Source organism: Vespula pensylvanica, chromosome 6 (assembly GCF_014466175.1).
Source record: "Vespula pensylvanica isolate Volc-1 chromosome 6, ASM1446617v1, whole genome shotgun sequence".
Lineage (NCBI taxonomy): Eukaryota > Metazoa > Arthropoda > Insecta > Hymenoptera > Vespidae > Vespula > Vespula pensylvanica.
This window is the reverse complement of record NC_057690.1, coordinates 316,971-344,968: the sequence shown is the minus strand read 5'-3', so window position 1 is coordinate 344,968 and position 27,998 is coordinate 316,971. Positions and strand designations below refer to the sequence as shown.

The 27,998-nt window shown below is 38.9% G+C and overlaps 2 protein-coding genes and 1 long non-coding RNA gene across 6 annotated transcripts; 2 read left to right on the top strand and 1 right to left on the bottom strand.

The window, feature by feature from the left end:
* The first annotated feature begins 123 nt into the window (after positions 1 to 123).
* LOC122630044 (elongation factor Ts, mitochondrial) lies at positions 124 to 27,905 on the top strand. 4 transcript variants are annotated; one of them, XM_043814071.1, is made up of 5 exons: positions 124 to 506; positions 2,087 to 2,411; positions 26,772 to 26,927; positions 27,019 to 27,547; positions 27,624 to 27,905. In XM_043814071.1, exons 2-5 carry the CDS (start codon positions 2,271 to 2,273, stop codon positions 27,845 to 27,847), a joined length of 1,050 nt encoding a protein of 349 aa, XP_043670006.1. In that variant the 5' UTR covers positions 124 to 506; positions 2,087 to 2,270; the 3' UTR covers positions 27,848 to 27,905. The 4 variants fall into 4 exon arrangements, with proteins under 4 accessions (XP_043670006.1, XP_043670007.1, XP_043670008.1 ...); XM_043814072.1 differs by lacking the exons at positions 124 to 506; positions 2,087 to 2,411 and adding an exon at positions 9,274 to 9,297; XM_043814073.1 differs by lacking the exons at positions 124 to 506; positions 2,087 to 2,411 and adding an exon at positions 26,303 to 26,356.
* LOC122630054 lies at positions 3,045 to 6,101 on the top strand. The gene is made up of 2 exons (XR_006327394.1): positions 3,045 to 5,457; positions 5,860 to 6,101. It is a non-coding gene; the product is annotated as an uncharacterized LOC122630054 (long non-coding RNA).
* LOC122630036 (dynein axonemal heavy chain 7-like) lies at positions 9,414 to 26,184 on the bottom strand. Its single transcript, XM_043814057.1, has 36 exons — positions 25,937 to 26,184; positions 25,550 to 25,856; positions 25,327 to 25,454; positions 25,107 to 25,260; positions 24,873 to 25,022; positions 24,592 to 24,780; positions 24,388 to 24,491; positions 24,054 to 24,323; positions 23,676 to 23,980; positions 22,692 to 23,520; positions 22,205 to 22,585; positions 21,692 to 22,128; positions 21,481 to 21,596; positions 19,968 to 21,353; positions 19,661 to 19,858; positions 19,446 to 19,577; positions 18,294 to 19,349; positions 18,056 to 18,229; positions 17,815 to 17,987; positions 16,742 to 17,747; positions 16,395 to 16,583; positions 15,234 to 16,312; positions 14,883 to 15,074; positions 14,583 to 14,809; positions 14,146 to 14,516; positions 13,792 to 13,972; positions 13,404 to 13,702; positions 13,162 to 13,326; positions 12,828 to 13,068; positions 12,475 to 12,764; positions 12,373 to 12,390; positions 12,286 to 12,306; positions 11,955 to 12,192; positions 11,740 to 11,891; positions 11,383 to 11,664; positions 9,414 to 11,307 (listed from the first exon to the last, which is right to left on the bottom strand). The coding sequence occupies exons 1-36, from the start codon at positions 26,182 to 26,184 to the stop codon at positions 11,101 to 11,103; spliced, it is 11,895 nt and encodes a 3,964-aa protein (XP_043669992.1). The 3' UTR covers positions 9,414 to 11,100.
* Positions 27,906 to 27,998: the final 93 nt, after the last annotated feature.

Below are 27,998 nucleotides of genomic sequence, written 5' to 3'. Positions count from 1 at the left end.
GTTCTTTCGATTCCTACGCTTTCTCTTTCTTTCTCTTCTCTACCCATTTATCTACCTATCTATCTATCTATTTATCTATCTATCTATTTGTCTCTCTTTCTCTCTTTATTTCTCTCTCCCTGTCTCTCTCTCTCTCTCTCTCTCTCTCTCTCTCTCTCTCTTTCTTTATTTCTTTCATCGTTGCTGCAATCGTGGGACCAAAGGAACGTACAAATTCCAAGAATTTGACAAGGCTGAGAAGAAGAGATCGGCCAGTCGATCGGATAATATCCATTGAAAATTAACGTTCGCAAGAGAAAAAAATGGAGAAGACGTTTCGCGAGAAGATATATTTTTTATCCCTCTTTCTCTCTAATTTACCCTCTCTATTTTTCTCTCCTTCCTTACTTCAAGTCTTGATTTACGTTTAACTCGAAAGGTGATCGAGAAAAAAAGAAGAGATATCGTCGACTGCGTTCAGATAATGGAGATCATCGAAGAATTCATCAGAGGAGATCTTTCTTAAGGTAAATCGCCCGTCAAGGTCGTTCAGTTCGCGTTGCAGAATCCGTAGAAATTTTCGTTTCTCTCGAAATAGGAGATCCATTGTTAAGGAAGAACGTAAGCGACGGTCGATCGTGAGACGTGAACGCGATGGTACCGCACAAAAATAGTGTTACTTTTATCGATATTATTATCATATATCTTTAGTGTCTCGTACGTCAAATTCGATCGGGGGATATTATCGTGGCAAAAGTTTTGTGTTCTTTTTTATTTTTTTTTATTTAAATCTCGGCTAAAATTTGAATTCTTCCGGAATAGTATTATTCGAATTATCCCTTCATCGATCTTCCACCGTCTTAATCATACTCCGTCTAACGTGTTGTTATCATATAATTATTTTTTACGAGTCTACGTATTTGTTAGTTTTCGTTCGAATCTAGGATAACGCACCATATGGTCAGATACGAGGTTCCAGCAAACGATTTATGTACGTGAAACGACCATATGTCATCAAGTTATCGGAACTTTTCTCGGTTTATAGAAAAACTTTGTACTTATTCGTAATCACGTTTCATTTAATCAACGCGTTATCCTTCTAGTCGAAACGCAATTCCTTGCCATCGAATACTCGAATCGTACGTTAAGTAGTAAGGCTCAATGATTCGAAGGAAAGATTTCCGTTTGGCGCTTCACTATGACACTGTCCGTCGCACAATGTGTCCCGATTTTCGTGACACCCGGTAAGCAACGTGTTTTCCCCCTATTCCGCGTAAGCACATTACGGTGTGTACTGTTGTTTTATCAGTAGTGCAGGATCGCCATGGCTACGAAGTATGAATAAGCCGCATAGTCGTCACGTCGCCGTTACCTTCCTAATTACCATTTTCGTAATTTTCTGTCACGAAGCTACTGACTTCCGAGCGTAAACCGAATCGAATCTTCGATCACTATTGTTGTCCTCCTTCGGAGAGTCAAGCGAAAACACTTACGATTCTTCCTTATCCGTACGTTGACGTTCTTCCTTAGCTCTAGCTTTAATTCATTTTCATATCATTCATCTAACAACTTTTTATTTACAGTAAGCTTTAATAACGTTTGACTCTTCGTCCACCTAGGCGCGACTAATTGTACGAATAGCAGTTTTGACGATTGAACGGTGCATTCGAGGCAACTTATCGAACTGTCAATATGTGATCAGCTGACGAGCTCGGACGAGGGTTTCTCGAGCGAGTTTCTATTTATAACCGGTGTGTCGAACGTTCGAACTATACGCGACAATATCGTTACTAGTTACTATTGAAAAATCTCCCAAAAAATATAATCGAACTAGGATGACTAGTCAAACTATACCGAAAGATCTATACAAATTTCTCCACGTTGAATAATACTTTAGGTAAGGACTAAATATCGTTTATCTAAAGTACTACTACTTAATACTTGCTTAAAAAGAAAACTGAAGTATAAGAATAAAAATGCTGACCTACGTTGAGAGATCCGATAAACGAAGCACTAACCAAACGTCTTGGCGCGCCGTGGTGCTTGATGAGGCCACGAAGGCCGGCCTTTAGCCTCGCTCTCAAGGAAAATCGTCCGTTTGTTCCAGATACCAGGTAGAACCATGCGGTTCGTCGCCCTGGTACCAGAGTTCTCATGAATGAAGGAGGGTTCAACAGGATCGATGGAGAGGGCGTGTCTTCCTGAAGTGAGGAGAAGAGAGAAGACCGAAGAAGAGAGAAGGGGAGGGGGTTGGTATCCGTGACGTTTTCGACCCCACCTGGGAAGGGTACATGACGGAGTACACGTGCTCGATTACGTCACGAGAATCTCGGAGCAGGACGCGAAAGGGCAAATCCATTCAATTCGTTTGTCTTGTAAGGATTGGTTACGACGTCTTCGACACCTTCTTGACTTTAAGTGAAAAGAGTAAGGTAATTTTTTGTCCGCTTCTCTGTCTTTTTCTCTCACCCTCTCTCTCTTTCTCTTGGTTTCTTTAACAATATTAGAGCTTATCCTTCGATGCGGAATTAATACAGTGACTTTGGTATTCGAACTACGCGTTATCTTTTCTGATTTTCTTGAATATAAATCTTTGCTATCCAAGTATCGATCCCTTTCTCTCTCTTACAACTTACTATCTGATCGTATACGAGGCGCTTCAATTTCTAAATAAATTTAAAACTCGTTTTGATCATTGCAATACTGACGGTCCCGGCAATCGCACGGATTCCGGCGCACGAAGATTTCATCCAAAGGAAGCTCCTCGTTCGATGGAAAAACATATTAAGTTGTGCGAATGAAAACGCGATTTTTTACTGAAATTTTCTTGAACCATCGATATCGATCTTTCTCGTTTTGAATAAGTCTAAGAAAAACAGTAGATTTTATCGTTCGAAATTTAATTTTCATAATTATCCTCATTTGATCACATTCGATTAAACTTTTATTATTGTTATAAAGAATTTAATTATATATTCGATTGTTTCAACGTATTCCCCTAATAAAAAGTAATTAATCCAAAGCTCTCTCTCTCTCTCTCTCTCTCTCTCTCTCTCTCTCTCTCTCTCTCTCTCTCTCTCTCTCTCTCTCTCTCTCTCTCTCTCTCTCGGGAATCGAACATATTTTTTCTTTGTAGTCATAGCTTGTGCGAGTATAAAATTTCTTGAAAGTCCCAGGAACGTCGATATTATCGACATCGATAACATTTCAGAGGTATTTAAATAACTCGATATTAAATTCTTCCTGTCTCCCGCTTGTATGAGAGTCGAACGTTCGGCCAGAGAGGGGAAGGAAGAGCGGGAGAGGGGCTGGGGCTGGGGCTGAGACTAGAGCTGGAGCGGTATGGGGTGAAGGGTAGAACAGACGAGAGTTTAAATCGATGGACGTAACGCCTCCTAGAAGTAACCGTGACCCACAGTTCTGGGCAGACGAAGTTCCGGCCCTTCGAGGGAATGTTCCTTTGTGCCGTGGAACCCATCCACCCTACTCATCCCTTCCAACGTCATTGCCACCACCGACAACGTCCTTCTCATTCCCTTTTTCTCCCTCTCCCTCTCCCTCTCCCACCCTCTCTCGCTCTCTCTCTCTCTCTCTCTCTCTCTCTCTCTCTCTCTCACTCCCTCTTTCTTCATTTTCACAAGGAATAGAGGAATTAACTTTTCGGACGAAATACGTTGTTTTCAAGTAGATTATACGTTCTAGACCGATCTTTCTTCTCGGAATCCTTTAAAAGATTCATACCGATCGTATCGAAAAAAAAAGATATTTTGAGTTATTTGTTTTTGACATCAATCGAATCATTTTCGTTTTTACTAATGTCTGTTACGGTCATCAAGATTTTTTTATAAAAATCCTACCACCCCTAGCTATAATATTTGCTTTCGATTTAATTCGATTAAAAAGCATAGATAATTTATGTCGAACTCGAAATCATCGATCAGACTCATCGACGATATTAGTTATGGTATCCCATATGTTCCTTTTTACTCTGAAAAGTGTAGAGGAGGGTGGATTTCTTGATTATGCGAATATCTACAGACAATAGAACCCCAACGTCAGCTGCTCCCACCCTCTTCTTTCTCTCTTTCTCTCTCCACCTCTCCTTCCCTTTCTCAAATCACCCCTAACCCCCGGACCAGGATAGCACGGGGTCGAACACCCTCCGCGAAATAAGCAATAAGTTATGGTGGGACTGACGACCCCCATCCCCTCCAATGTCATCGCTACACCCCTGATCATGGGTCCACAAGGGTGAGCGTGTACGATATCGTTGCATAGTATAGATCGACCGTTCATCAAGCTCAGTTCACATTGCGACGCTCATCGTAAAACGTCCCTTTCTCTCTCTCTCTCTCTCTCTCTCTCTCTCTCTCTCTCTCTCTCTCTCTCTCTCTCTCTCTCTTTCTCTCTCTTTCTCTTTACATTTTTTTACCATCTTTTTCTCTACTTTTCATTACGTTTTACCTACTTTGTTTTCTTCTCTATCTCTATCTACTAACTACTCTAAGATCATACGCGCGCGCGCATCATACATAAATTTGTCGATTCGCTTGTCACGGAAAGAATCAATGTGTCGTGCGGAACTTTGATATAACGTCGACGAAACAATCGCTTCGGAGTGTCGAGAGTGGAGAAGTGCGCGTTTGTAGTTCGCTGTCATTCTCGTGAAATTTACGTGCTTCGAGATTGAATTCGATTATCCGCGAAGAATAAATAAAATACCTGGTTGATTTTCTCGAATCGTGTTCGTAATTGTTATTGTTGGGAATCGGTGTGAATATAAGGAAGGTGTAACTTTGAAAAGAATTCGTTGAATAGTTCGCCGTTAGAATAATCAGACGAACGTGAATCGTGTTGTTGTTAGGAATTGTAAAGACCGGAAGAATTATCGAATTCGAGAAACATCGAGAAACATTGCGATAATTGTCGGGATAATGTCAAACGAATAAATTAATCCGATTGATATATTGACATTTTTCTTTTTCGAGTGTACTTTTTAGGAACATGTCTCTGTGCGATCCTTCGGACAAGTTTAAGACAAGAGTGCATCTTCGACGTCAGCATGATCGAAAGCCGAGTGAAAAAAAAAAGAGACAGGATTCGTGAGTCTGTGCTCCTTGCGTTCACTGCGGGCTTCCATGTGCCAACTTTTCAAAATTCATAAGGCACGCGGTGAATGCCAAGAGCGGACCAAAATCAACGTTGTCTCTGTCCAATTGGTGTGTCGCCTCGAGGAAGCCTTGTCGATGTTAGTGACTTGGAAGAAAGCTCGAAGGTTCCCGTCGAAAACACGCCGATTCATTGCCATATCCTTTTCTTCCTTCTTCCCGTTAAGCGAGGTCAGTACACACTATTCGCCGTTCTCCTCCTTCTTTCTATCCGTAATTACCTTTACCTTCATACTCCTCGTTTCTTACCAATTCACAAATTATGCAGAAAACATTAAAGAAATGTTGGAAAGAAAGAAAAGTTGGATAGGTGAGTGAACATTTTTCTTATATCTTAACTCGTTTCTTGTTCTTTTAATAGATTGTTATATATCTGTATTATTATATTTGTTTGCCCTTAGTAAATTCTATTCTAAATTGTAACGAATCCATAATTGATCCATCACGTATCGATTCAAAGTTATAATAACGTTCTCTATAACATACAAATATTTCGAAGTCTTTTAGCGCATTTCTATAATATAAAAATGCATTATCTAATCGACAACGCTCGAATGTAAGTACGTTTCGCGAACGAGGGAGAAAAAAGAGTTAGCAGAACCTTATCCAGTTTTCTCATGAAAGAAAGAAATGGGCTGACGGTGGAATTGATTCCACCTCGTATCTCTTCTCTCGAGAGAGTAACACAGCCTCTCCTATTATTTTTTTTAAGGATAATGCGTATCTCCTGGCACGGAGTGGCACTTTGATAGTAACTGCTAGAACTACTCCATTGGTGGCAGAGTCATCGGTGGTGTTGGGGAACGACGAGAAGGAAGGGAAAGAAAAAGAAACAGAAGATTACGAAGAAAAAATAGAGAAAAAGTAGAAGAAAAGAGCTAGAAAAGAGGCGAGCTCGCAATCGTTTTAAGTGTCCCATCGGACGCGAGTGTAGGATGGAAGAGAGAAAAAGGGGATGGAGGTCGGACTTAAAGTACGAACCCCCGTAATGGAAATTGGGGAATTCCCGGGTGTACGACGAAAACGGCCGGTTGTATCGACCGAGTCGTCGAGCACGAAATGAGAGAAGTGGGGAGAGCTTAGGGTTGGACGGACGTTGCTTGGCAACCTACCCCTACTCACAGCATCCATCCTGGACCAAGCATATTACTACTACCACCTACAACCACAACCTACTACTGCTGCTGCTACTACTACTACTACTACTACTACTACTACTACTACTACTACTACTACTACTACTACTACGACTACACTACTACTATTACTACCACTACCACTACTGCTACAACCACTACTACTACTATTAACTACAATTACTACCACAACACTACTACTGCTACTACTAACTACACTATTACTACACACTACACTGCTACTACTAACTACACTATTACTACACACTACACTGCTACTACTATTACTACTACTACTACTACTACTTCTACTATTACTATTACTATTACTACTACTATTGTTATTATTACTAGTGCTACTATTGCTTCTGTTATTGCTGTTGATATTATCAGTACCGTCATCAATAACATCAGCGCTACCAACAGCTGATGTGTCACATAAATCCCCGGTCAATCGCAGCCCAACTCTACCAACTCTATACAACGTCGATGCCTGCCACAATCACCATCATTGTCATCTTCGTCTAGCCTCTTATTTTTTCTTCTCTTCTTTTTCGTCGTTAAATTAATTTTTGTTCTACTTTTCTATTCGACATATTTCGCACAGTTTCATTCATTATTCAGTAACAATGCTCAACTAGTATCTTTTCCTTTGTCTTACTTATCCGAGATTGTCAGCAATCGTTTCCTTTATACTACGTTCGTACGCTTTTCACGTGCTTCTAATTATTCTTTTTTATTAAAAATCTTAAAGATCCGAGAATAGATATATTGTTTTGTTCGATTAACAACGATATGTAATAATTAATATTATTGCGTCATATCAATACTTTGCTTAAAATGAAATTAATTAATGTGTATAATTTGAAATTACTGTGATGTTGTAAAGAAAATCAACTTATATTAATAAATGATAAATATTAATAATTAACGCATATTCAATCGACCAATCCTACCCTCCAAAATTAATCCATACGAATAATACTCAACTAGTAATAATCGTTAATCTCGTTTATATATTATGGAGAAGAAATGTTTATATTAACTAATTATTATAACATAGTTTGAATCTGAATCTAATTTTTTTCATAAAATATTAATTGTTTTACTTTTACAAAAAGCAAGTCAAAAAAAGACAGTCTATAAATAAAAAAATAACAAAGACTTAAAATTGCATAAGAAAAATTACTGCAGCCACGTTCTTCAATTCTTTTTTGTATTTTCTTGATGTAGACAAAATAGCGGATTATTATATAATTAAGAAAAATATTTTTAATAGAAACCAATGAGTATACTTTCTTCCTTATTTTCGAAAAGGCTAATGCAACCTTTGCTCGATAAACCAAGTAAACTATCTGTATCATTTTGATCGAAATAATGACGAACTTTCGTCTGACCGATTAAATTATGATCTACGTAAATTCATACTCCTGATAATCCGGAAATCGAGAGGAAATGAATCCTTGAATAAATATACATTTTTAGGAAAGTATATGTTATAAAAGAAAGACAGAGAGAGGTAGAGAGAAAGAGAGAGAAAGAGAGAGAGTAGAGCGCTACCCTTCCGTTAGAAGCAAACAGAGAATTTCGTCAAATATAAGGCGAAAAAAGTAAAAGCATGCCCCGTTCGTTGTTTCTAATCCCTTCCACTCGTTTTACCCCTTCTTCGTCTTGTCTGCTGGCGATGGTTCAAAGGGGTAAATGTAGGTGCGACAAAGAAATTCAGATGAAGGTCACTTTGCCAATAAGAAGAGCAAAAGAGAAGAGAAGGGACGGAGGTTGGTAGCTGCACGAACGAGGAAGCTTGAAGAAGGCTGAAGGGTGGAAAGCTCTAGGTGTGAGTTTTCGAGGCTACCCTTGTTCCTTCAATTCCTTCCTTTCTCTGCTTTCTCACCTTTTGCATCACCGAATCAGGAACTAACTTTCATTCGAGCGATATATTCCATGACCTGACACGCCCCGTTTAGGATCCGTACTGATTGCAAATTATCTCCTCTTCTCAGGTACTCCGTATTGGAGAAACTCGATCTAGACACGTTTCGAACGATGAACAAGGAACTCATCATTTACATAAGAGAGCGTCTTCCAATGTCTTTCGCGAAGTCTCTTAATCCGAAATTTGATTTAAGTTTGTTGACTAATTGTATGAATATATATATATATATATATATATATATATATATATATATATATACGTTCATGGATATACAGACCGATTTTAATGGGGTATTAAAAATGGATAGACATTCCACAAATCAAGACTGCCAACAAGAAAATCTTGATAAATAGGGTTTTACGAAGTCTTTGTTTCTCGAACGTGTAGACTATTTTAGCTATTAAATTATCTTAAAGTAGACGTTCAAAGCTATTTCTAATTTTAATCGCACACTACGTTTCTCATACCCTCCCATTTTTCACTCTTGTGCACATCCTGTCGACGGAGCCATGAATTACTCAAATTATCGGTAATCAAGTTTTTTTTCGAACTTTAGAATCGGCTATTTCAATCAGGCTGCAACGAAACTAGTCGTCTATCCTAACATTAATATATGTAGGTACAAAGACATTCATAGACGAGCTAGCCACCTGAAAGTCTATGCAAAAATTCATCGAGAAGGACGAGAGGAAAGAAAAAATCATGTGGAAGGGGTTGGGACGAAAGGAAAGAATGATGGAATATCGTTTTGTAGAAGGGACGTAGGAGAAAGGACGAAGATTAACGAGACGGGGACGAGAAAGAGGGAAGGAGCTGGAGTATGAGAGATAGATGGAGGGAGAGGGAGAGGGAGAGAGAGAGAGAGACGTGGGAGAAAGGGGAAAAGCCGAGATACGGGGAGAGATCAATACGGAGTCGCTAGGCAACGAGCCTCCGGCGATCTCGGTCCGGGTAGACAGGGTGCCGCCACCGAGGTAACACACACACACGCGCGCGCGTGCCACCCACTTTTCCTCCACCTCGATACTGCCACGACGCCCGCGGCTCTTCTATCTCTCTCTCTCATCTCATGGACGCTGTATGTATACGTCGCCTCGCCTTCGAAATCTCTCCCGCACCTGCCTTTGCCCTCTTGATATCCCCTTGCAATATTTACGATAACGATTTGCATAGGAATTCACGTTTTACCTGAAAAAGCAAGGTGATCATTGTTTCGACGAATCAAATGCGATCGTGAGTCGAGTCGTTATAATATTTCAAATCAATCGAATTTGATAAGTCTTTCGATATTGAACACAGATGAATTTTAATTTCAACATGATATGTTCCTTTGATAAATGTCGTATTCTGCATGAAATACCATTTTGATGAAAATTTAATCCGCAAATTGAGAAATGTGTAGTTTTAGTCATTATATTGGATAGAATATCAAGCTCAACTACGTTCAATTTATGTTTATTGCGATCGATATCGAAACAGTCTTTCTTCTCTTCTCTTCTCTTCTCTTCTCTTCTCTTCTCTTCTCTTCTTTACTCTTCTCTTCTCTTGGATAAAGATAAACCCCTGGCATAACGTTTTCTTTTAATTTTATATCCTTTCGATAGTTCATGAGAACCAACGAGTGATCACGTTAGTGATTTTTCACGGTAAAAGACTTTAACACGGATCGACCGTCCTACAAAGATTTACGATAGGGGAGAAAGGAAAAAGTATAGTCCTAAAGGTGAGAACCAATCGAATAGGACGAATTCGGTGGATGAAATCGAATCGAGCTTTTTTCTTTCGATCCATCAATCGAAGGTCCATCGCTTTTCTTCACCGAGAATAAGTTCAGATTCTGTGAATTGGAATGACTGAAAGATTTCAGCATCGATTGTAGGTTTTAACGTATAAATCGTGGATAGTCCTACGACGTCGACCGATCGAACAAAGCTTCGTTTTGTTCCGATGTGAATTGTGAGTCGAGTTCGATGAGTTCTCCACGCATCGGGGATAAGTTAAGCTCGTGTGCGAGTTTATTCGTCGGACGGGCATGGCTGGATTTAGTTGGATGCAGCTTGCATGAAAATGTTGAGTTTATACGATGGAAAGCCGTTCGATTCGCGCGCTCGATTCGTCTTCTACGAACGATGACTTTGATGTTGCAACGAGAGCTCGAATATCCTCTTTCGAATGTAGAGAAAGAGATATAGAGATATAGAGAAGGATAGAGATATCGTCTCACTGACGCATTACCTTTTGCAATATTTTCATCGGAAGCTGGCCGTGCGTATTGAAAAATACGAATTTCCTCCGATATTTTTCAATCGTCATATCCGATATTTTCGACAAGCATTATGTACTAGCAATCATCGCGAAGCGCATACTCCATCGAAAATATACTATCTCTTATAATAAATAAATGGACGAATAAAAAAATGCTATAGAAGAATATAAGTAGTTGTTCTTCATCTCGAGAAGGTAGCGAGGAAAGAAAGGCACGATGTTTCGATCGAAGGACGTCAAGTGTGAAGCAGCAAAGGCTATTTTTAATTGCCGATAAAATCCATATCGTCGCTTCGGTACTCCCTTTCGGGTACACCCTTACGCGTGAATTCTCTTCGTCGTTAGAGCCGGTCAACGTTACGTCTACGTGATTGTGCATGAATGAAGTGTAAACAAAATTGAAGGCTTCTTTCAAGGCCTTCAATCCTCTCCTTTTTGCTTCGTTTCTCTCTCTCTCTCTCTCTCTCTCTTTCTCTGTCGCTCTCTACACATACGTATGCGTACGCGCGCGCGTACTTATTAAAAAGATAGAGAGAGAGAGAGAGAGAGAGAGAGAGAGAGACAGGGAGAGAGAGGGTGCATTATAGAAGCCTAGTGATCCCCTTTTCCGCTTCCGTTAATGCGACAATTGGCATAGCATGGCAACGCCTCTGAGTATCCAATGCTCCGATGAAAGTTCCGTCGGGAGCCATATAGCGATTACAAAGTTCGTCGAATGTCCAGTCGTCGATAGTACACCTCTTCTCTCTGCTGTCTTATAAACTGGACAGGTGTAAGTATTTCTTTCCTTTATTTCATCCTTCGTCTTCGGGATGAACCATATCTAAAGCATCGTCATATAAATCATATCTACAATTCTGATAACGTTCGTTGCGTTTTAACGAGTGAGATCACTTACGTAAGGTACATCTTCGTATAAAATTTTTGGCAAGGATTCGTCTAATTTCATAGTCGTCATATTGAAACGAGCCCCGTCGAGAAATAATCCGTAAACGTAAACCCCATCGTTAGGAGGTACTTTGAATGTCGTTTCTTTTAACGGTTCGAAATCGTATATTAACAAATCTATAGGAATCTTGTACTTTCTCGCATAATTTTGTCGAGCACCGGTAAGAAAAGCTTGAGTGAAATAAAATCCAGAGATCCAGAACGTTACTGGCGCACCTTCCTCGTACCACGTCTGTTAATCGAATAGAAGGAACGATTTACATCGTTGCAAATAAGTACATACGTAAAATTGCATGCGGATGATCACCTCGAGGAAAGTCAATCTTCTCAAGAAATCGAGGATATAACTGCCAAGTGGTTTCAACGAGGGATAAGAATTTCTCATCCATATTTCCGGTATTCTTCCTATCATTATCGACGTATATACCTCTTCGAGGTCCGGGTTCATGATCAGAAGACCTAAGGTCAATTTCACGATACTGTGAAAGAGTCATCGAAGCGCGAAACCGATTCATCGTATACCTTTAATCGCTTTCTGAACGTTCACGACACTGTTCCTAATCGTTTGTAGCAGTTTGTTGAATCTTCCCATTTCTTGAACCAATACCGTGTTCATACTTTCTTCATACAATGTAGGATATTTTTCTAGTGCATCCGTGAGATCAAAATCTTTTGGTAGCTTTGACAAAATGTCGTTGGAGACGGAGAAAACAATATCGTCTGGCAATATTCCTGTATCTACTTCAGTTTCTGCTGTATCCTTCATGTAGAAAACGTATCGCAATTATTAACGTCAACCCGACAATTAGAACATCGATAGAGTTGTGTTTCTAAGATTAATACTTAATTTTACCTTACTCCTTAATTTCTTTATCTAGCGCACGCAATGAAAAAAATTTAATTAATACGTCTCATGTTTCATTTTGCTCATTAAACTTACCTTTACTTCTTCGGATTCCTGTAGCAACATCAAGGAAAGATTATAATGAATTCTAAACTAGGATAAAACTTTTACGTTCGATTTTTTTGTTTCGCGTTATACCTGAGTAGTCAAGATCGATGTAAACATCAAATGTGTTTCCTGCTGATCCTTTATAATGTCCGCGTTCTCGTTCATACCGAAAATGCTTGGGGCAGTTGCCATAGGAAGCGATTTAACGTATTCGAGAAATTCTTCGTGTTTATCAACTTGCGGCACGTAATAAATACCAGTTTCATCGAAGGAATAATTTTCTATCGTTATTGATTCCTTGCAATAGAATTTCTCTAAAATCGTTGATAACGTTCTTCTATCCCATTCGTCGGTTACACGTCCACCGTAGTTACATTCGCCTTGAAAATAAACAATAATCACCTTCTGATCATATTTGAAAACAACTTGATACGTTATGATACCTGTCAAATATTTCAATGCAGTGAACTGAACATCTTCGTATTGATCCAAAAAAATTTTCAATTGAAGGGCACTGATTCTGAGATCGGTCTCATTAAATTCATATTGATTGTTCCAACCGATCGGACCGAATTTCCTTCGTTCCTGTACAATCGCATGAAAGAAGCATAGGCAAAATAAAAGTTTCTTAAAATTTTCTATTTGCCTCGACGTTTCGAAAAATTCTTCTTCGGATATGGGATCCTGCATACATTTGTTAAAAAAGTCATATATTACTATCAATACGATATTGTCGCATTGCTATCGACTCTGTGAAAAATATAATTTCGACGTTACTTGTAAGTAAGACCTGATGATATTAGCACGCAATCCTTTAGGAGGTTCATTGGTCATCTTAACTCCATCTTGAAGTATGCTAACCGGAAAGTGATCAACTGGATAACTAGTCAGCCATAATCGAAAATCCGGATGCACTGTTTCGATAGTGAAATTATCGCAAATCTAAACAAATCTTCACGTTGATTTCGCATTTCGAAAAAATATACGAAAGTGACGCGAGGACGAGTAGGATCGTTCACCTTTTCCAAATTTGGCATGAAACTCTTAGCAAGGTGACAATTTTGTAGAACAACCCAAGTACCATTTTTCGTACCCTCGTCGATGAGTTCTGTAGCGATAACACCTTGTCCTTGACCAAGGGACAAGGAAAAAAGCCTATTAGCTCCAAAGCCCTGATCGTCGGCGAATTTCAATAAAATTGCCATAGGATCGGCACCAGGTGTAAGGACGAATATAAGGGGTATACAAGAATGCGAATCCGCGAAAGCAGCTACCAAATCGAATGTTGGCGGCTCGATGAATTCTTGACCTAATTGTTCTACAAAAAAGAAAAAGAGAACAATATTCGACCGCGGAAGATCTTTTTAAGATTATTTTTATATTTGTTGCATTAAAACGTTCAGTTACCTACGACGAAATTTTGTACAGCGGGTACAACTTTGTCAGGTCGTATACATCGTAACACCAGCATTCTTTCGAACAAAGAAAGTTTATCATAAGGTACAGGAAAAGTTAATTTTTCAGGTTCTTTGTTATCAAATATGAACTTCCAAGCGTCGATGTTTTCGACGAAAGCATCTTTGATTTTCTGTCAATATAAAAACTGGCGGATTTATCTGATACGTACGTATATTTTTAAGATACATGACGGTGGACGAGTCAATATCGCGGTTCGAACGAAAAAATAGATAAAAATTAGTTCCGAAACTTGCGCCGTTTTTTAATCGGAAAAGAAGCAAGGATAAAAACGTATGCTCTTACCAGAAAACCGGTAACTTCGCTCAGGCGACACAATTCATCCCAGGACTTTGCTGGAAGCCATTTGGTAGGATTTTCGAAAGGGTTCTCAAGACCAACACCGCCTGTTAGCAAAAACATCCATTGTGCCATCGAGATCTCGCCTTCCTTGTTCAATAGATTTACCACCAAAAGCAGAGAGAAGAGAAGCTTATCTTTCTCAAACAACGACCGGCATATGTTCACGTAGAGCGAATAAGTGAAAAATTTGGTGAGATCTTGCAATCGTTGCTGTATATCTTCGACTACTGGAGTATTTTCGATAGTATGTTTAAAGAGATTGACGAACCAAACCAAAGAATATTGATACATCGGATCGATATTTGCCAAAACCGCTGCGAACGTCAACGTTTTCTGTCGTTAGTTTCTGCGATACGAGAAGATTTGAACAAAAGCCTTACCAATTGTAAAAAAGAGAACGGTGCTATAAACGGCGATAGACGTGTATTGCAATCTTGCATCGTCGATAGACTTTTCGGTGATCTCGGCAACTGCTTGTTTAGCTTGAATCTCGTCGGCAAGAGTTTTCGAAGAACTGAGTATGCGAATCGCCGTTTCATCTTCGAGAATATTCTCCTCCGAGGCGGATAATACTTCCAATATCTTGTCTTCTATTTCCTTTAGCATTCTACATAAGATAATTGTTAATAATGATTTTCCATGTTATTTACAACATAATGTTGTCTTTTTATACATCATACTTTTTATTGGCTGCACCCTGTATGATCAACTGGTTCTTTTCTGACTCCAAATCCGGTCTCTCTTTTGCAACGACGATACCCAAAAGTTGATCTTCCAGTCCAATAGGAGTAATCATAAAATTCAATAAAGTAACTTTCACTACTACTTCGGGCAGATAATGTGGGTTGCGTAATTTCGTGGTGATGTAAAATCTGGAAAATGTGTGAGTGTCTTGTACATAATATATCGAAAAACTTAATAAACCGACGCGATGGAAGAATGAAATTTAACGATCGAATTGCATGGATTTCTATCCAAAAGTTTTATTGCTAAAGAATATCGTAAATTCGCAGGTAGCTGCACGAACGTACCGGAATTTATCGGAATACTCGATAATGGAGTCCCCGACTTTAATGCAAATCTCACCGCCAGATTTAAAAGTCTGCTTCAATAAAAGAGGTTCCAGAGCGGCATCCAATTCTTCGCCAACGTTCTCCAGTAACACAGGTTGACCGAACTGTATGGCGTTCTCGAGAACTCTCATATAATCCGATTGGTCCAATTTAATAACGTTAATATTGGATGCCTTCTCCATATTCTTCACCCACTTGTTCGCTTGACTCTGAGGATCGATCATGAGTGGCCATCGTCGAGCGTTCGTTACGATTATTGCGTTATCGATCGAAAAGAGATCACTCGGAAGACCAAAAATATTCCACGATCTGATCAGGACAGGATCACCAAGGACTTGAGTCAACTGATAGTCTTCCGTGCAAATCACCTTGAGATCCATACAAATTTGTACCCAGTTTTCAATTTGTTTCTGCCGATATTGCGTCGTAAAGACACCCAAGTAGGCTACAATACCGGATCCAATGAGAATGTCACCGGTTAATGAATAGTAACGTTCTCCCAAGACCTTAGCAGTGTCGGACCATCTTGTATATTCTCCTCCCAAACCACCGATCAATTCTTTGGCCCTCCTGAGTTTTTCTTCGCAATCGAGAACTTCATCGTTCATGGCTTTATATTCGGCCTCTCTTTGAGCCAAAAGCTGTTCCAACTTGGCCAGTCTTTCTTGCACCTCTTCCAGTTGACTCCTCTTAAAGCTCAATTGTTTCATAGCAACAGCATAGTCACCTTCCGCTCGAGCCAACGCTTCTTTTTTAGGCGCGACGATTTTAGCGACCTTGTCGTATTCCGACAACGCGATAACCCATCTACAGAGACCCTCGCAAGCCGTAGAAACGTGCCTAACCCTTTCAGGATCGAAGTCCGGATTTGTCAAAATGGTCGTACGTATCTTCGTCATTATTTTTTCTGGAATATTATCTTTGTCGTAGAGTAAAAGCGACTCTAGAAATTTAATATCCCCTAAAATTCGAAGAGAGGCCTTCCAATAATCTTCTACGATTCCTTCTGGCGTACGAACTCTTTCCGGCTTGACGTCCTATAATATATCCTTTTTCTTATTCAATATCGCGCGTTAAACTACTGCTCGAAATATATAATAAATAATATATATGTATGACCTTCAGTACGCAAACAGCCTCCATGACCAGTCTCACACCGGCCGGAGGACGTTTCATGGATTTAACGATCTGAATATCCTGAGATGTCAGGGTGTTCAGAGCGGCATTCGCTGCATTTAATATCGGCATAACTTCTTGCAAATCGGCATCGCATTCCGCACGTATCGCATCTGCCTCCGCAGCAACCACCTGCGTTATTTGAAACAACAGACGTGAACGGAAAATCTCATTTGGACGGATAACAAAAACCATTGATGCGTTAGAGACGTTTATGCGTAAACAAACGCAATATCTAGCGTAAAAAGATGTTAAATCAAACATGAAGAACGTTGAAAAAATGAATTTACCAAAGCAGCTTGTTCATCTACTTTGACGACTTGTTCCATCTCGCTAACTTCCTTACTCTCCTTTTGCACGTCGAGAAACATCATTTCGACATCTTTGGCAGCGACTATTAATTTCGGCTGCAAAGCCACCAGTATCTCTTGCATTCTCTCTACCTGTTTATGCGTACTGTCTAATTTTCCAAGGCCCGCTTCGTATCTTCTTTTACTTTCGAGAATTTCTCTCCTTTTCTTCCCTAGAAGATCTTTGAACGTGTTAATTAATTCGAGGTAGGAGGTGGGCGTGACGTAATTGTATCTCCTCGCCTTCTTTAAAAATTCCTTCGAAAGTTCCTGCGTGGACGTATGAAAGAATTGACACATTTCGATGCAAGCATTGCGTTCTTCGACCGGCATTACTATATCCTTTAGAAATTTGGTAGCCACCGCGAGAAGCGCATCCTCCGGCCAAGGTTGGAACCAATCGATCGTACAACAGTTGACTAAAGCAGGAAACTTACGAACTCTTATTCGGAAATTCTCACCGATTGGTGACATCGTCACAACCACGTGCAAATGCTCTCGAACTGTTTGTACAAAAAAGTTGAAGAGAGCTACGGGACTCCCATCGGTTTGTACCGATCTGTCTCTCTGCCTATCGATTTGTCGCATATTCTCGCATATCTCCGATTTCTCGTCGAGAGCGAAAAGATTCGGAACTTCACCGGAATTTAGCAAATTGCTCACATCCTCCAGAAAAATTTCCTCCTTGATCTGAGTGTCCATAAAGAGAAATGCGGTGTGCAGATCGCTCGCAGCACTTCTCTTCAAAATATTCTTCAAGTCCTCGTGCCACTCGTGGAGACCATACTGTTGAGACATTTCTACTTGAAAAAGGTCATAATCCGAAATGTGAACGGCTAGTTTCGTTAACGATTGCCGACCGGAACCACCGACGCCAATGAGCAATGCGTGACTTCGAGGCTGCATCATTACTCGGCAAATCTTTGAAAGATGTTCTATCGCGAATCTAAGAAAAGCATCACTCGTGGGATGGAACGGTGTACGATCTTACGTAACATAGGAAGAGATCTAACCTGAAGAGAACGAGATTCATGGGTGTCCTCGATAACTCGTTATATTCTGTCAGATAATCTTCCACTATAAAAGCGAGTTCATCCCAGTCTTCCACCTCTGTGTATAATTTTTTATCAGCCAATGGATCTTGGAAATCGCAATAAACTAAATTCCGTAGTTGCAATTCCGTTATCTGATAATGCATAAAGGAACAAGTAAATTAGAAATGTGACGATAATTTTTAAATACTACATATTTTACTTCAGTTTCAGATCCTTCAAGGAAATCCTGGAAAAGATGTTCCATTTTATCGTCCATATAATCTCTCACTGTACTCTTTATTTCTTCGACCAACCATCGAATATCACTGTCATCCACCAGACGATCCCCGTAAACGCGAAGGACTTCGTGAACCCACAAACGTTTCATACCCGCCTATGAAACATGCACGTGCGATTAGGTACTATAAAATAAATCATTGACATAGGTTGTCACTTACTAGGCTAGAAATCGATTCGGGAGTGGAAAGCAAGATGCCTTGAATGACTCTTGAAAAATCACGCAGATTGAACAGATAATGAGATTTAGAAGGTATAGGTAGAAGATTCTGCCTGGTCTTTTTGTAAATGTTCAATGTAGCGTTAACGATGTAATCGACGCAAGAATCAAAAAGAGATGGAAAATCTTGGCCTCTCAAATGCCAGAACATGATTTTACTGAAGATCGTCGTCATGACCTCGTCGTCGAATTCGGAAATGCCTAATGTAACAAAATGCCTCTTAAATCTCGGCGTAACATCGAGACCGGTCGCCGGTGGTCCCATCGCGCAAATTAATTGAATATCCATCAGCTTGATCGGTGCCACTTCCTGTAGATCATACCAGGACCAATGATCCAATAATTGTCGAAGCAATTCGATGGGTGGCTGAGCACCAAATTCTTCTTTCTGAGGCATAGAAATGTCATCGACGAAAACGACGCAATAAGAACCGGGTGTGGCCCCATACACTCCTTTCCTCCTTCTATCTAATTTACTCATAATAATATCCTGCGTCTGATTGGCCGTCGTTTGTGCCGAGAATATTACAAAGAGCGGCTTGAATATCTCAGCATCATTCCTCTTCAGAAGAAAATCCATAATGTATACCGACTTTCCTGTACCAGTCGGACCAACCAGAAGCACAGGTTTATGATGGCGTATTAAATATCGAAAAATATGAAAATATCGTATCGTCTCGACGGTGGAGACAATTATTTGATTTACTGGTATATCTCGTGGTATCGGTGGAACATCTTGCAGATCATCCACCCATGGTTTCCACTTTCCTTTACCTTCTTTTATAAATTTATAGTCGTAAACCAACCCGATAAGTGGTATAACAGAGACATAGGGCTTTTTTAAATCAGGTATTTCATCGGTTATAGAAAAACGTTCTCTGATGTGAATTGGAAATTCGGTAAATAACAAAGCTCTAAAAAGTATGTTGAACCATTCTCGATAATTTACCATCAGCGTTCCGCCCATCGCCCAAATACACGAAAATAAGAAGCAACCCTATGATAGGATAGACAATAATAGGCAAAAATAATATTCTTACTACCTTCATGATGCATGCTTCAACGTGCGCCAATGTGAATAAAAAAAGATTACCTCTATCTGAGCCCTAACATCCAAATCCGATAATGTTTGAATATAATTTTCGTCGTAAAAATCGTCCATGAAACAATCAAAAAAATGCATAACGGATCTCGTAAGATTAGCATCTGGCATCGTAATTATTTCCTAATTGCGAAAGAGAGTTATCGGTAATTATAGATATTAATCGATCGTGTACAAAAGTGAAAATCTGTTGATCTATTGCCTACCTTAGCTCCAACACGACGTATTAAGTGTAAAAGAGGCGGACAGAATCTCACGTACATTTCCTCCAGGTGATTTTTAACGTGTTCGTTGATCGAAGGAGGAAGCGTGTTCATCCAAGAAGTCAATAGCGGCCTCCAGCCGAGACTGACCGGTTCCATATATATCATACCACATCTCGATACAGTAGCCGGAGAGGCGACCTGAGAAATAATGAGAATATACATTTTAACGTGAAATTTTATTAAATATTTAATTAAAAAGTTTAATTTAAACGTATCGAATACCATCGATGTCAACGTAAAAACGTACCTCCAAGTCCATGGGTTCAAAGATCAAATTCGTCGTGGGCGCCAACTGGATAATTTCTCCCGAAGTGAGACAGAGCTTTTTGTTATCATCCAGTACGGTGTTCATATTTTCGATCCACAATGCGTCTACGGGCCCGTCAAATACCAGCCACTTTCTGTTCTCGTTAGTAGAAACCGCAAATGCCCTATAACCAACAGCGAGCACTCCATCGCTCCACTCGTGAGAGGCAGGGTCAAACTGACCATAGAGTTGACCCATCGTGATAGCCTTAGGATTGATGACGGTAATCTCCACTCGATGCTCATCCATCAGTCCACGATCCTCGAGCAAACCCAGGCAATCGGCCAACATTCTGTAAGCGGTAGTCTTTCCACCAAAGGGTAAGCCAACGATCATGAACCCATGTCGAACGATCATCATCTCGTAGATCTGTTGTATTTTTACAAGAAATATATCCGTACATTGAATATTCGCTGCCTGACAGGCGTCTCTAGTGCACTGATTAATATGCGTATAATCTGGAGTAGGTAGCACAACGCCAGGAAATAAATCCGAAGCTATCCCTTCGAAAAGTGGAAGATCGTGAACGAGGAACTTTGGGAGATTAACGTCCAAGATACTCCTCAATATTAATATATCTTCTGATTCCTCGGGATATCGCAATTTCAAATTTCCAGCAGCAATTAGAACCGACTTAACGGCCCTCATACCGTAATCGTAATGATGTTGACTGCTAAGTTGCTCGGAGCAAAGCTTGTAAGCTGTAACGATTTTAACAGCGAGAGGTCTTCCGTTATAGAAACCGTAAGAATAAAGAGTATTTTCGGCAATGAGCGCATAATCGGGTACCATCATGGCAACCGGTCGGAAGAGAGCTTTCAAGTTATCCGGTAATTCCGATCTTCCAGCGTAGCCAGGATTCATCGTGATGAAGATAGCACAGGTAGGATCTAAAAAGATCTCAGTTCCCTCGAAAATAATTTTTTCGGCGCCGGCATTGACAGCACGTTGTATCGTTAAGATTTGTTGCGCAACGACCGAAAGGACTTCGAGATCGATGCGATTGAACTCGTCGAAGCAAGACCAAGCACCGCAAGAAGCAATACCTTTGAAGAATTTACCAAGAGCTAAATAATCGAGACCCTCCGAACAATTGAAGACGACGCATTGCTTGGCCATTGCCTTTGCCAAATCCTTTGTGGTTTCAGTTTTTCCCGTTCCTGCTGGTCCTTCGGGCGCACCACCCAAATGAAGACTCAAAGCACCAAACAGTGTACGATAACATCGATCGGTCAATGGTGTGATCACTAATCTCGATGTATTTCCAAGATATTCGTAACCATATGGTATATACGAATTTATCATGTAAGCCCACATGTTTTCGTCCTAATTGAAAGAGAATTTTCAATATATCGGTACATACGTTATATGTTGTATGTTACACACACACACACACACACACACATGTTGATTTAAATAAACGTATTGGGATATCCATCTATATGCTATTTACCATCCAATAATAACGAAGTTGACAAAGCCATCTAAAATCACTGTTTTTCGTTACTTTTTCCTGACAGAGATTTTCGAGCACGTCCTTCCCGTGAACATCCATTGTAACCAAAGCTTCTAATATTTAAGAAAAATCGAAATATCAAAAACCGATAAAGTTTCATGACAATCAAACACATATTGTGCATTGAATGTAGAATCCATTTGATTACCTAGTGAAATACGATTCTGCTTCGATAGCTTTCCTCTTATTAACGATATGATGTCATTTAATTCTGTTTGACTTTGATTGAAATAATCGCGTAGACCGTCAATACCACGTAACATCCCTTCTTCGATTTGCTGAGTCCAATACATTTGTCCAACGCAAAGAATCGTTTGCCCGGGCCAATCTAAAACCCATGCCACTCTTTCCTTTATGAAATAAGCATCTATCGCGTCTTTTACGACTTGCCGTATGCTTTGTCGCATTAGTTTTTCCAGTTCGATCAACCATTTCTCGACTTGACCTCTTGCTGCCGTTGTTGATATCGTATCTATCAAAGGTACCTCTTCGCCTTGGGATGATATCATTGCTAGTACTTCGAGTTCTTCGTTGAACTTTAATTTGGCTATTCCTTCGAAACATTTCTTCAAGTGTGGCTGAACTCTGTATCGTATGATGAATATATTTCAGCGTTATATGACAAACCTCGATCGTGTAAACGAATCGTTAAAATGCTTACCTCATAGGATCTTTGGTCTCCGAAAGTATTTCTAATAACTCGTCATTCGACAAGAAGAAAAAACGGGGAAAGAAGAGTCTTTTCTTCTCTAAATAATCATTAAGACCTTTCTGAATTAATTCGAGGAAGGCAAAACTTTTCTTCAGCCTTTCCAACATCTTATCTATTTCGATGACGTTTAATACGCGAGGATCGACTTCGACATTTTTCATGATATCGCGCCAGGTCTTGTCAACTGCTGAAAATTTTCGGCCTTCCTCCGGCATTTGTTGTTGAATATCGGGGGATGAAAAGATCGGTTCTAAATACATCCAGATAGATTGAACTTTCAACCACTGATCCAAAATATCTTCCAATAAATGTAGCTTGTGTAACCATCTCCTATTAGGAATAGAGAAAATGATGGAATTATACACACCTATATCTCCTTTCATCGCGTGGGATTTTATTTATAGTTTATAAAAGATAGACAAAAGATCGAACGTACAGAATTCGTGGTTCAAAAGGCTTGATTTGTGGCGCATTTCTAATAGTAATCGCTTTCATGATATGATCATCGAGCAACAATTGTATCTCATCAACACTTGCAAGCACATACGTGCCAGTATCCTTATAAAGATTGATAGTGAAAGCTAAATCTGACCACTCCTTTTCCATCCTATCCATAGCCTTCTCTAAATTGTTCTCCTTGGTAGCATTCTCGGATATATCTTCAAACTGATCAATATATCTGTCCAAATTCATATCAAGTATTTTTCCAAGAGTTAGCTCGGCATCAAATTTTATAGGGATATCAATAATAGCCGAAATTTGAACCCAATGACGAGCCTTTAATCCTGGATTACCGAGCGTCAAGATTATAGGCATACGATCTTTAAAATCTTCTATTTGTTCGAGTACCGCACTAGCTAAATTTCTAGATTCAGGCTCTATAAAACTTTTTTCCAACTTATAAAGCGATCTATAAGCTTGGTCAACTTCGTCGTTAATAGTTTCTGGATCGTAACTACCGATCGTGGAGTTTATCCATTGGTCGTGTTTGGTAAGGTATTCGCAAGTAATATCGAAGAGTCTCTTAAAAGGTACCAATCGATCAGCAATTTTTTTACGAAACGGATATTGAGTTATCTCCCAACCAAAGGATGTCTCTTCCTCGTTGAATTTGTCGACCTTCTCCATAGCGGCGATCAACTTATTCTCCAAGGTCTGAGCCTTCTTTTGATATCGGAACACCTCATCGATGTCCCCCCAATATTGAACTTCTTCCACCTGTTCGGCATACGCTTGCAATTCTTCTTTAAATTTTTGATACCTAACTGTTCAAAAAGATGCAACGGAAAGTGCATTCATAATTAATGCGAATTCCCTTTTTACTACGAATTTTACGAGAAAAACGTGACTACCCTATATTAAGTGCAAGTTTAAGAAATGAAAATTATCATGAAAACTTGAAAGAAAATTAAAAGCGCACCTTTAAGAGCGTCTTGAAATTCTCGCATCTTAATCTCGACCATCAATCGATTATCCTCTAGAATCTCGGGAATCTTATGATACCATTCGAAGGCAGTGTTATTCCTATTTATTTCTTCGTTCGTCAATAAGTGATAGTTCGAAAGAAGAAGAATATGATCCATTACTGTCTGCAGTTCGTCTTCTAAATTCGTCAGCGTGATATCCTCGATTTTTCTTACGTAAGCGATCAACTCCATTAAAACTGCGGTGTTTTCTGGTTGACTCAAAATATTATCCGTTATTGTCTTATATTCTTGTATAATGCTATAACGAATATTACAACATTTCCGATCGATATTTTTTAAAACATACATTATACATAGATTAAAGCACATACTTTTCCGCGATATCCTGATATATAGTAACTAAATGATTAATTAGTGCATCTTTGAAATCAGTAACTTCATCAACTAAAAATTCGATGAATGTCTTGAGAGAGATTTCGAAAAATTTTTCGAACATGGTCTTTTCAATTTCTAACGGTATATTTACTGCAAGTCTGTAATAGAACTCAATCTTCTCTTCGTAATTTGTTAAAGTATTCATTTGATCTGCCAGAAAAAGATTTACAGCTTCCTTTTCTCGTTCCTCATAAAGATAGCTAAACCTGCGATATCAAGAGATTAGAAGATCTATTCCATAAAAAAAGCATTTATTAATATAGTAATTACTCGTTCAGTTTCACTAATTTCTCTTCCGGAACAAGCCTTAATCTTTCAATCAAATCGCTAATTTCTTTTTTCAATTCTTCGATCATAGTCTTTGATATGTTCGGCTAAAAGAGTAAAAATGAAAAATCATAGTGTTTTCTAGATAAAATAACAGCCCCTCTCTCTCTCTCTCTCTCTCTCTCTCTCTCTCTGCTTCTTGAATACCTTAAGAAATGTTTGCGGACCGCCCCAACCAATATAAAGTTGAGTTTCGAGCCTTTCGAAATTTTGCACCGTCTCGCAAAAATTGTCTATAATATTGTAAAACGTTTCTTTAAATTGTTCGAACGTCGGTTCGAATACCAAATTCTTCGATTGTATTACTAAATTTATTTTAAAAGTAGGAGTGGAAGGCTGTTAAATAAAGAAAAATGTTAGGATAGTATTTCGTAATAAACGATGGTTCTTTGCATAAACGTCGTTGAAAGTTTAAAGGATGTACTTACCGCGCACGTAACGATGTATTTCATAAAATCCTGAAGGGTTTTCTCGCACACTTCCAACAGTTGAGACTCCATCAACGTTGCAGTGCAATCGAAAAATCTTTTAAAGCGCTTACGTTGCAAGGGACTAGGCACGAAATTCTTCTTATTATTCTAGAGAAATGAGCTTTTGGCTTATATTTGAATAAAAGATATATAGTATACATTATACGATACAAGAAATTGACGTTATTTTACCTGGAAATATATATCCTGTATACCACTGTACCAAAACTTATACAAATGGCGCTTCGCTCTAGCGATTTGTCGAAGGATTAAATTCTGAAAATCTGTTAAATCCCAACTCTCCTGCTGCGAGACGATGTCTTCCAAGTTAAATAGGCGAAAAGTTCTGAAAAATAAATGTAGATGTACCAATGTATTCGAGATAAGTGGAAGCAAATCTGTAATTACGTACTCGTAATCGACAAACCATTGTTCCAAAGTCATACTCATGCATGGATTTATCAAATGTATATTCTTTTCTAGAATATATCTGTATCGTTCGATATATTGAGTATCGACTCGAACCACCGGGGTTTCATCCTACAATACAATCATCGTCAGCAATTTTCAACATTAATGCTTCCCTCGCAGTACGAGAGATGAACGATCGATTCTCATCAAATTTATCTAAAAACCTTGTAATGCAGATCTTCCTCGTAAGGATTCAACAACGCTGATTCTAATACGGCCCTCTTTATATTCCTCGAAAAATCTTCTTCTATTTCCATCAACAATTTATTCGTGTAGTCGACGAATCTGTTGAGCAATTTATGCGGAACTAAGCTCAATATTTTATTCAAAACACTCTCTTGAATTCGTGCTATTTGAGTCGTATCGACACCGTGAGAGATGTAATAATAATATCTATTTATACTTTTGTCGATCTGTAAATCCTCATTCATTTCCGATAATTCCGGCTTCATTATCAAGCCGACTAAATATCTACGAACGAAATAAATTAAGCTATTTTATTGTGAAAAGAAAATTTGTGAAAACGATCCGACATAATTTTATCAATTTACCTACGAAATTTTTCCTTTTTAAATCGACGCATCGCGTACGATGTCTTTCGTACGTTGGTTTGTTCGCTTTTCTTCTTTTTGAATTTTGTACAATCGATCAATTCTTTCGGTAAATGGAATAACGGTTCTACTTTGCTATCCATCAATGTAGTCATATTCAAAAATTCGGTAGATTTCCTCTTCTGCACTTTAGTATCTCGAATTTGATCGATACTTTCGACCGAGCATTTACAATCCATTTTTTTCATGTTTTATCTCGACCAACAATTATCTGCGAGAGAAAACGCAATAATATTTCCATCATTCAACGAATGATTTTATTTCAAACGTACATACGATTGCTAAATTTAGTTCGTACTTTGAACACATACTGTACGAGGGCGCTACCTACGCTCTTACCTTTATCACGAGCAAAGCACGGTGAGCGTCTTTATCCAAATAATCTTAATTTATCGTTCGTTAAAGAATTACAATCCTTTAATAGTCTTTCCCAGGTACTGCATGATGATCTCTCGAAAATGATCGTTTTTACTTCTACTTACTTAGATTCTACTTCCCTTTTATACGAACTCGATATTGAATATAGGTAGAAGCAACGACTTCAATTGATTTCAGTTTCCAGGCAACGAAAATCATTGATCCGTAAGAAAGTCGTAGATTAATTTGTCTTTTTAAGAAATTACGGATTCAACTTTGCATAGTTTCAATATTTTATAAAACCGACATTTTATTACTTCGTAAATATCTTAGGAGATTTTATAGGTTAAGTTACTTCAATACCACCTTACTTTCCTTACGTCATTTTATCGTAAAACTTAATATTTGCCAATTTCAGATGATTTCTAGCCGTATATTTCGATTCGTTCATACAAACAGTTTGCTATGGCAAACCTCGAATAAGTCGCTTCTAGCAAAACTAAGGAAAAAAACTGGATATACATTTGCAAATTGTAAGAAGGCATTAGAAGTAAATTCCAATGATATTGCAAAGGTATTATAATCCCTTAAGAAAGATAAAATATTTTTGTACTCGCTGATTTTATTACCTTACAACAGAATTTTTTAGTTTTTCCTTACTGTAGGCAGAAGTATGGCTGAAAGAGCAAGCTCAGCAGCATGGATGGACGCAAGCTACAAAACTGCAAGGTAGAAGCACTACCCAAGGTCTGATCGCAGTGATCGTAGAAAAAAATCATGGTGCACTGGTAGAAATAAACTGCGAAACAGATTTTGTTGCGAGAAACAAAAAGTTTCATGGACTGGCAGAAATCGTACTGGCAACAACATTGTCCCATGCAAAGACATTGAACAGTAACGACGAAGTGGAGAGACTTTCGTTGGACATGGAAACTTTAAAAGCATTACCCGCAAACGATGGAAAAACTTTAGCAGATCATTCTGCCTTAACCATAGGTATGATCGGTGAAAATATAACTTTAAGGCGTGCTCTATGTATGCGAGTACAGGGCGACGCAGCGATATTCGGAGGTACGCATCCAGCTCCTATGAATCCTATACCTATATCTTTTGGAAGATACGGAGCACTAATAGCCGTCAAAGGTAAAGAGGATAAAATGATACTTGGAACTCAACTTTGTCAACACATCATTGGTTCGTAGACGTTTTCTTGAACAATCGAAGTACATACCTGTTAATAGCAGATATATATTATTTCTTATCTCGACAGGTATGAATCCATTCAAAGTAGGAAATAATATGGTGGATCAACCAAACATAGACGTGGATAATGAGATCTGTTTAATATATCAAGAATTTCTATTAGATCCTAGTCTTTCGGTGCAACAAGTTCTAAGGGATGCACAAGTAGAAGTCTTAGATTTTGCAAGATTCGAAATAGGCGAAAAAGTGAATGGAGACAAGTTGCTAGATTCTGTCGAAGTTTGTGGTTAATATTAAAACCAAACGATAAAAAATAAATTTTTCAATATAAATCGTTCTTAATTTACAAGTATTTCTACAGACGATCATTTCAATTGCTTTTCCATAACAAACTATATGCTTTTTCTTTTTAATCTTGAAAATGAAATGAGTTAGATTTTTT

What these genes read in the sequence shown, in the direction of transcription:
- LOC122630044 (XM_043814071.1), top strand. Translation starts at nt 2,271, where the DNA reads ATGACGGAGTACACGTGCTCGATTACGTCACGAGAATCTCGGAGCAGG. An exon ending in CTTTAAGTGAAAAGAGTAAG is followed by an intron (nt 2,412 to 26,771) that starts GTAATTTTTTGT and finishes TGCCAATTTCAG; the next exon opens with ATGATTTCTAGCCGTATATT. An exon ending in ACTTTGTCAACACATCATTG is followed by an intron (nt 27,548 to 27,623) that starts GTTCGTAGACGT and finishes TTATCTCGACAG; the next exon opens with GTATGAATCCATTCAAAGTA.
- LOC122630036 (XM_043814057.1), bottom strand. Translation starts at nt 26,184, where the DNA reads ATGAAAAAAATGGATTGTAAATGCTCGGTCGAAAGTATCGATCAAATT. An exon ending in GCGAAGTTACCGGTTTTCTG is followed by an intron (nt 13,973 to 14,145) that starts GTAAGAGCATAC and finishes TTATATTGACAG; the next exon opens with AAAATCAAAGATGCTTTCGT. An exon ending in TGCATTGAAATATTTGACAG is followed by an intron (nt 12,765 to 12,827) that starts GTATCATAACGT and finishes TTTATTTTCAAG; the next exon opens with GCGAATGTAACTACGGTGGA.